Source organism: Chrysoperla carnea, chromosome 5 (assembly GCF_905475395.1).
Source record: "Chrysoperla carnea chromosome 5, inChrCarn1.1, whole genome shotgun sequence".
In the NCBI taxonomy this organism is placed as follows: domain Eukaryota; kingdom Metazoa; phylum Arthropoda; class Insecta; order Neuroptera; family Chrysopidae; genus Chrysoperla; species Chrysoperla carnea.
This window is the reverse complement of record NC_058341.1, coordinates 29,226,362-29,234,751: the sequence shown is the minus strand read 5'-3', so window position 1 is coordinate 29,234,751 and position 8,390 is coordinate 29,226,362. Positions and strand designations below refer to the sequence as shown.

The following is an 8,390-nucleotide window of genomic DNA, read 5'->3' as shown; positions in this document are numbered from 1 at the left end:
CTAATTAGTAATCGAAAACTAAACTGACTTGTTGTTTTTATTTGTGTGATAAGGCGTAACTTAGATATAGCACAGCGGATGTTCAAGTACTCATAGTTGTAGTTGTTGAGCTGGAATAAGTGGCCATAGATGTCACTGTAGTGGGATGCTTCTAATGATTCCAAGTCGTTATGGTGCATTTTCTTCGAGTAGAGGTCAATAACTTCAGCAATGTCATTTTTAATAGTTTCAACTCGATGAGAGTTTAAAAGTTCGACTCTATCCACGCCCGTCAGTATGTTTCGAAGCTGATTACACCAATTACCATCACAGGATATGTCCGATGTAGAAAATTCATATAACTGATTATAACATATTTTTATGAGTCTATTATTTGGAGTGGTTATGAGGTGACGCCAGTATTTAAGAATTCTTTTTACGATTTCTATCGAGATGTTAGATCTACGTGTTTCCAGACGAACCATAAAGTTTGGAGTACTTCTTGCAAGGCAGAGGATCGACTTGATAAATTTAATTTGGACTGATTCGACTTTCTCCATGTAATTGTAAGCCCAGACCTCTGAAGCATAAAGCAAGGTGGCTCGTGAGATGCTGTCAAACAGTTGGCATTTGGTTGACCAGGAGTCGGACTTGCAACAACTTAGGATTCGCTTCACTCGGGCGTTAGCAATGTTGGCTTTGTTAATGGCGTTATTCGTGGCTTGGAGAAATTTGCAAGTCGAACTAAATTTCACTCCTAAATAAACACATTGTTGTTCGATTTGTATTGGTTCTGAGTTGTATGTGAAGGTTGGTAGATTTTTGCACTTTGGTGAATTTCTGAACACTATAATTTTAGTCTTTTTGATGTTTACAACTAATTTGTTTTTAGTGCAGTATGAAGAGAGGTGGTTTAATTTTTGTTGAATATCAAACGGAGAGTACCCAAATATTATCATGTCGTCGGCGTAGCACAATGTCAGCAGGTCACACTTTTGGTTTATATCTAGCCCAGAAAAGCCAGCCCCGCGAAATGAGTCTTCAATATCCCCAATAAAGAGGTTGAACAAAGTTGGAGATAGCGTTTCCCCCTGTAGAACTCCTGACGTCAAATCAATGTATTTCGATAGGTTTCCATGCAACTTAATTCTTGCCTTAGCGTTGGTATAAAGATGTTTAACCACTCTTAGTGCTTTCCCCGAGATTCCGATGTCGTATAATTTTGCCCACAGTAGTTCGTGGTTTAAGGAGTCAAACGCAGCTTTGAAATCTACAACCAGAGCATAGACATGTCTGCGCTTGATTTGGACTTGAATCGTTAGCAGTGAGTTCAGGATGAAGATATTATCAACACAACTGCGACCGGTTCGGAAACCATTTTGGTTTTCCGGTAGTAGGTTTTTTTCCTCAATCCAGGTTTGCAAACGATAATTTAATATAGTCGTGAACAGCTTAAGCAGTGTATTTAACAGTGCAATCGGACGGTAATTTCTCGGATCCTTTGTATCTCCACATTTATGAATAAGAACAATTTGAGATTCTGTCCACTGTTTTGGGAGAGTTTCAGAGGATATGATTTTGTTAAACATGTTCAGAATATAATGGATCCAGTTGGGAGGTAGGTGTTTGTAGAATTCATTGGTAACTCCGTCGATGCCTGGAGATTTGTTATTCTTCCTTTGACTCAGACCAAGTTGGAGTTCGTCGAGGGTGATTTCGTTGTCTAAAAAAGGGTGAGAGGAGTCATGAAAACACAGAGAATGTTGAGTTTTTTGACCATATAGGTTTGAGAAATATGAAAAACAGACATCGGGATCAAGATCGTTGTTTCGGGAGTTTATATTACCAGAAAACTTACGAACCACCTTCCAGAACTCGATATTATCTTTGGCGCAGGCTATTGCATCCGTAATTCTTCTTGAATAGTCCAGTTTAGCGTTCCTAACTGACATCCTGTATTCGGTTCGAAGCTTTCGATATTCATGTAGGTAAGGTTCAATAAATCCTTGCTTTTTTGCTCTTTTGTAAGCAGTGTTTAGTGCCCTTCTCAAATTTCTTAATTCCTTCGAAAACCAATTTTTCTTTAATGTGGGATGACTGTTTGTGAGTGCAACTTTGTGTTGAACGGCCAAGTTTGAGTTAATAGCCGAATCGTAGATACAATACAAAAGATTTTGAAAAAGTTCGTCAACACTCTGACTGTTGAAGTAGAGGCGCTTATCTCTTGCCATACTGATCGCATATTCAAAACTTTTATCTTCCTTCCATTGAAAATAATCGGAATAAACGCAGGCAAGCTTTTGATGGTTTCTGCAGCCTGGAAAAGAACGAGACTGAAAAGTATTTTCCAAAATAATGGAGCACAATAAATGGGAAGATTCACCTGATTCGTTCACCGTGAAATCCTTCACCAGGTCCAAGTATGCACCGTGTACCCATGCTAAGTCGATAACGCTAGCACCATTATAAGCTATATATGTAGGAGCAGCTATAGGGTCGCTGGGGGCCCTACCATTTAAGGCGACGAAATCCATGGCATTAAAAGACTCGGCCAACAGGCGACCGCGCTTATTAACTATTAAATCTGACGATTTTCTTTTGTAGGACAAGTGCGAATGATTAAAAACTGATTCGTCAAAGTCCTGATTTAATACACCAATCCGACTATTAAAGTCACCGACCAAAATCAGCATGCATTCGTGTGTCGTAAGTATTTCGTTGATGGTTTCTGTCAGAAAACTGATAGAACGTTGTGAATCAAGGTCCGGTCTAAAATATACTACACCTACAATGATGGGCTCCAATTCATAGAAAATTTTGACGAATATAAATAAATTAGTTGAGCCCAAAATCTTATATGTGAAGTTTGGTGTTTTCTTAATTAATAGGATGAGGCCTCCACTAGCACGACCCATTGATTTTTCTTTTGTGGCATTACATTCAATAGACACAAAATTCTCCAGGAATGTAGGTAGGGGAACATCAGTTTCAATTAACCAGGTTTCTACGAGACCAATTATATCAGATTCCGTTAGAATATTTTCGTAATCAGAGGAAGCGTTGTATATGTTTTTATAGCCAGAGACGTTCCAGAAGGAAATTTTAAAATTTTGAGTATGGTTGTTGGTGTTAGTAAAGCTGCTATAATCGCTGTCTGGTTGTCAATGCTTAGAATGTCTTGCATTGGAAGCATCACTCAAATATTTTTCGATTGGGCCAGGAGTGCTTATTTTCTTTGTCTTATTCGAAATACGTTTTCGCTTCTTTGGTTCTCTTTCGGGTGTAGCAATGCTCTCGTGTATATTGTTGGTCTCGTCAGATAAATATTCGCTGGTGTCTGACTTATAACTATTCTTTCCTTGGTTATCGTATTTGTATATTAAATGTTGTATGCGTTCGAGGTCATATACGCCCAGACTCTCATCATGGAGGACAACTTTATCATAGTTCCAGCGGATATTCATACCTTTAGATTTGGCATCTTTAAAAAAAGGCAACAGCTCCCGCCTATCGCTTAAAACCTCTTTGCTAAAGTGCTCCGAGATATATAGTTCCGAACCAGCTAGCACTTTCTTCTTTCTCATAATTTCGTAGCGAGTTTTTTCAGTGCGAAATTTTACTAGTATTAAGGATTTATTTTTAAAGTTTTGTATTTCCTCGATCTCAGCAGGATCTATGTTAATTTGCAGCTTGGATCGAATGACTTCTAAAATACTTTCTTTCAAGTTAATGTTTTCCTGTTGTATGTTCAACCCATGAAATATTAAGTTCTTTTTACGGCTATCGCGCATAAGATTTTTGATGCTATTATCTTGTTTGATAATTATCGCTTTCATTTCCGATTTATCGTTTTTCAATGTTTTTATCTCTTTTTTTAATGATTTAATTTCTGAATTCATGTGAATAATAGACGATTTGAGTTCTTTCAATTCAGTATTGGTGTCGGCGACCTTCGAAGTAAGTCCGCGAATTGCCTCAGTTAAATCGTTAATTTCTTTGGCCTGCATTGTTTAAAGAGGTAATACCGTTTATTTAAACACAAAATTTAATTATAAAATTAGCAAATTTTGTTTTTAAAATAATCTCAAGCGACACAATTTTTAACTTCCACAAGCTTTATAATAGATTTATTTTTATTTTATTTCCTTTTATATGTTTAGAACACTTACAGCACAGCAAAAAAAAAATTATTTCCACAGAGCTATCAGAAGTTCTCACTATCGTTTTATGTAAAATGGGTTATAAAATAATTGGTTTAAAATACACAAATTTTAAAATCTGCAGTTTATACACAAATGTGATTAGAAGCAGAAAAAATAAAAAAATGCAAAACAAAAAGTGCACGGTATTAAAGTCGCCAGCAACGGGGATCGAACTCAGGTTTCAGCATTTACTATATTATAAAGCGCACACTATACCCACTGCACCACGTTTGCGATAGCAAATACATTAAAGTTTATTAATATGACAAGCAGACAGTGCTTGCCTATCTCTAGTTTAGAGTATAAAAAATAAAAATAAATTTTTTTTTTTTTTTTTACTTTCTTTAATTTTCAATTTCAGTTGAATCTATTTTCTATCAGCATTTAGATGTTTATTTTCATAACTAGCTCACTTTTACAATGTTATAGCACTTAAATTCTTGTTTGGTACGTTTTTCACTATGGTTGCGTAAACACTTTGGTTATGTTAAAGATTTCTTTTTTTTTTCTTTTTTAGATTAGTGTCGCTTTTTTTTTTTACTCGAAAAATTTTGATTTTATACAGTAGAATCTATATGAACGTTTTCACATTAAAATTTATATAAATTCCTATTTAAAGTACATTTTGAAGTTAGATATTCCACAGCACCAATAACACGTCTGTCTTTCAAAGCGTCAACTTACTAACGTTCAATATCAAATACATAAAAAATACCTTATTACAGTCATACTGACAAATTATACTTATATGGTTGTTATTTAACTTAAATTTAAACCGAAGAAGTACTGAAAATTGGAATTTTTTCTACTGCATGATTATTAATGGATTTAAGGTCAGATACCTAATATACAGCAAGTAAAATAAAAAACAACTTTTTTTTGCTATGGGTATGCTTTAATTTTTAACAGGTTTCATTATATGATTTAGTTATAGTCTATTACACTTTTAATATAGCCATTTATTTTATGTATTAAGCGTAGAAACAAGAATCTTTTACAACAGTCCAGTTTAAGCCGACTTGTTTATCACTAGAAACACGAACATAACGATGACTATAAATTAGAAGTTGGTAAATATGCTACATTTATTTAATATGTATAAATTACTTACATAGCAGTATCAGTGAAAAATTTAACAAGAGCAATCATCAGAATCATCAGAATCATCACCACCTCCAACTGAAACACTTGATCCAGCAGAAGATGCGGATGCTGCATTTTCAGTAACCGATGAAACTGCACCACCTGATGCAGCTCCAGCTCCAGAAGCTGTTGCACCAGCTGATGATCCAGCAGAAGAAGCTCCAGCTGATCCGTTACTTACAGTTGTAGATGATCCGGCCGAAGAAGCACCAGCTGAGTCTTTAGTTGCTGAAGCTGACGAGCTACCAGATGATGCACCCGCTGAACCGTTGGATGCACCAGCTGTTGATCCACCAGACGATGCTCCAGCAGAGTTTTTAGTTGCTGAAGCTGACGAGCTACCAGATGATGCGCCTGCTGATCCATTTGAAGCGCCAGCCGATGAACCGCAAGAAGAAGCGCCAGCTGAGTTTTTGGTTGCTGAAGCTGAGGAGCTACCAGACGATGCACCTGCTGATCCATTTGAAGCACCAGCCGATGATCCACCAGAAGCAGCACTAGCTGACTTTTTAGTTGCAGACGCAGTTGATCCATTAGACGAAGCACCAGCAGCACCTTTAGTTGCCGAAGCCGACGAACCTCCTGACGCTGCACCTGCTGAGCCCTTAGATGCTCCTGCGGAGGAACCATTTGATGAAGCACCAGCTGAATTTTTACTTGCGCTTGCTGATGAACCTCCAGATGATGCACCTGCAGACCCACTTCCTCCGCAACCACATGATCCTGATCCTGAACCCGATGATGAACCAGAACCAGAAGCAGCTCCGGATCCTGATGCTGCTCCTGAACCAGAAGCAGCTCCTGATCCTGATGCTGCGCCTGATCCGGAGGCAGCTCCTGAACCCGACGCTGCGCCTGAACCAGAGGCAGCTCCTGAACCCGAAGCTGCACCGGATCCGGAGGCAGCTCCTGAACCTGATGATGCTGCACCTGATGCGGATGCTGCTCCTGATCCTGATGAACCACAATTAGGTGGACACTGTAAAATAAAATATTATTATTGATAAATAGTGTTTATTAAATTTTGTAAAAAATATCTTACTGGTAAAGCGACCACAAAGCATCCTGAATCTTGATAATTAAATAATTCTATAGCTGCAACTGTTAGAAAGATCAAAAATATTTTGGTATTCATGGTGCTTTTGTCTTAAGTTTATTAACAATTTGCTACAAATGAACAATGTTGTTGTATTCACTCAATATCATTGCTGCTTATATATGCAAATTATCGTGATTGTCAAGCACAGTAAAAGTAAACTATTGCACAATAATTTTATGTTAGTTTCGTGAAAATTCGTATTTAATGATTAATGCTGACCTGTGTCAGCACATTAAAATGTTTTTAAAATCGGTACCAAGACTAGATATCTCTGGATAAGAAATTCAGATCACAATATCCACGAAAATAAATTCGGTGAGGAAAAATATTTTGTATTAAGTTTTGTTTTCGATGGATATATTTTCTAGCAACATTTGTCATTATTTCAAAATGTTTTTAATCGTGTACTTGTCATGGATATACTTCGTTTAATACCAATCCGACCGATATTAATTTTCAGTATTTCTCGATAATTTAGTCAAATTTCATGTTTTTAAGAGAAATGATGCTTTTGGTATAGACCATGAAGGTTATAGAACAGGAGAAAGATCGCTATGTACTAAAGCATTAGCGTACCTGTCCCTAAAAATTTGTGTAATTTATAGTTCATTTTTAAGCCACCAGCCGCGCTGTCATCAAGAAGTAGTATCTGTGAAGTTAGCTGTTGTTGTTAGCATAATGTACAAATTGATATATCATTTGAAATTAGCGCACAACAGCCCGCTTTTATTGATATTACGTATTGATCGCAGCGCCTCACTTATTTTATCCATATTTCGGGGACAATATTTTCTATAGCCATCGTTCTCCTGCCTATATGCTTCAGAGTATAGACTCTGTAAATGTTTGGTGTCTTTGTTTTTTGTTTATAAATTATTAAAAGTTCGGAAACTTGGGACTTCTTTTACATTAATTGAATAATTTATTACGTCGATAATATCAACAATTTTTAAAAATCTGAAATAACTTACTTTTGTAGCTTATTGGCTTAAGTCTTTCAGTGCCGCCACTGTTACTTTAATTTTAATTTATATAAAAAGATTGAATGGCTAATATAATAAACATTTAAACAATTAAAAAATTATTTCCAGAGCTATAAAAAAAATCATTCATATTTTAATTGATAAAAAAAAATGAATGATTTACAATTATATAAAATAAAATATTTTTCAGGTTTTTAAAATAAATAAAAAGCGAACATTTATATGGATAAATGATATGGCAGGAACACATCCTACTATTAACAAGTACTCTGTTTAATAGCTTTGTTGGTTACCCCTTAATTCTAATTGCAAAATTTTAAAACAGGTTTTATTTTTTATTTTTTTATACCCATTTCAAATCATTAAGCTTTAAATGGTTAATTATCATCAATCCAAACAATTTTATTCGTGATTTAACAAGTGAAATTTCAAATTTATCAAATCCATTCCAGTGCCCCCATAAATTGTTGCCAAATTAGGTACGTGTTTCGTTTCAACTCTAGGATAATTACGGATTGATGATAACGAAGCGTTGATCATTCAATATAGCATACATTAAGGATTTGAAATTTTGCATTATCTCTGATAATTTCATTGTACCAATTTTTCGGTTGAGAGATAAAATTATATGAAGGAGATATTTTTCTTAACGCCTAGGTCTGCCTTTATAGTTTTATAACTCATTAGATCTCTGACCTTTTTTCCTGAATTGGGAGCAATAGATATCCCAAATAAAAAACGTCAAAACGTGACTATTTGGGTAGCCAAATTTGCTTTGCTGCAAAATATTAATCACCTGGATGGTGAAAACCCAATAAAAAATTTGGTTTGGCTTTATTATTCGAATTGTGCGAATAATATAGGAGAAAATTTGTCACTTTTGATTTTCATTTGATGAAATTGGTTTTTTTTTCTTCAATATTTCAAATTATTTCAGATTTTTGTCAATTTTCAAGAGTGAGCCAAGTACACAGTTTTTTTTTT

General features: G+C 35.5%; 1 protein-coding gene across 3 annotated transcripts; it reads right to left on the bottom strand.

Moving 5' to 3' along the window:
* Positions 1-5,068: 5,068 nt before the first annotated feature.
* LOC123299798 (uncharacterized transmembrane protein DDB_G0289901-like) lies at positions 5,069-6,503 on the bottom strand. Of its 3 annotated transcripts, XM_044882159.1 has the most exons (4): positions 6,367-6,503; positions 5,635-6,303; positions 5,293-5,538; positions 5,069-5,210 (listed from the first exon to the last, which is right to left on the bottom strand). In XM_044882159.1, exons 1-3 carry the CDS (start codon positions 6,457-6,459, stop codon positions 5,314-5,316), a joined length of 987 nt encoding a protein of 328 aa, XP_044738094.1. In that variant the 5' UTR covers positions 6,460-6,503; the 3' UTR covers positions 5,069-5,210; positions 5,293-5,313. The 3 variants fall into 3 exon arrangements, with proteins under 3 accessions (XP_044738094.1, XP_044738093.1, XP_044738092.1); XM_044882158.1 differs by having other exon boundaries at positions 5,069-5,234; positions 5,293-6,303; XM_044882157.1 differs by having other exon boundaries at positions 5,293-6,303.
* Positions 6,504-8,390: the final 1,887 nt, after the last annotated feature.

What these genes read in the sequence shown, in the direction of transcription:
- LOC123299798 (XM_044882158.1), bottom strand. Translation starts at nt 6,459, where the DNA reads ATGAATACCAAAATATTTTTGATCTTTCTAACAGTTGCAGCTATAGAA. An exon ending in GCTTTGTGGTCGCTTTACCA is followed by an intron (nt 6,304 to 6,366) that starts GTAAGATATTTT and finishes TTTATTTTACAG; the next exon opens with TGTCCACCTAATTGTGGTTC.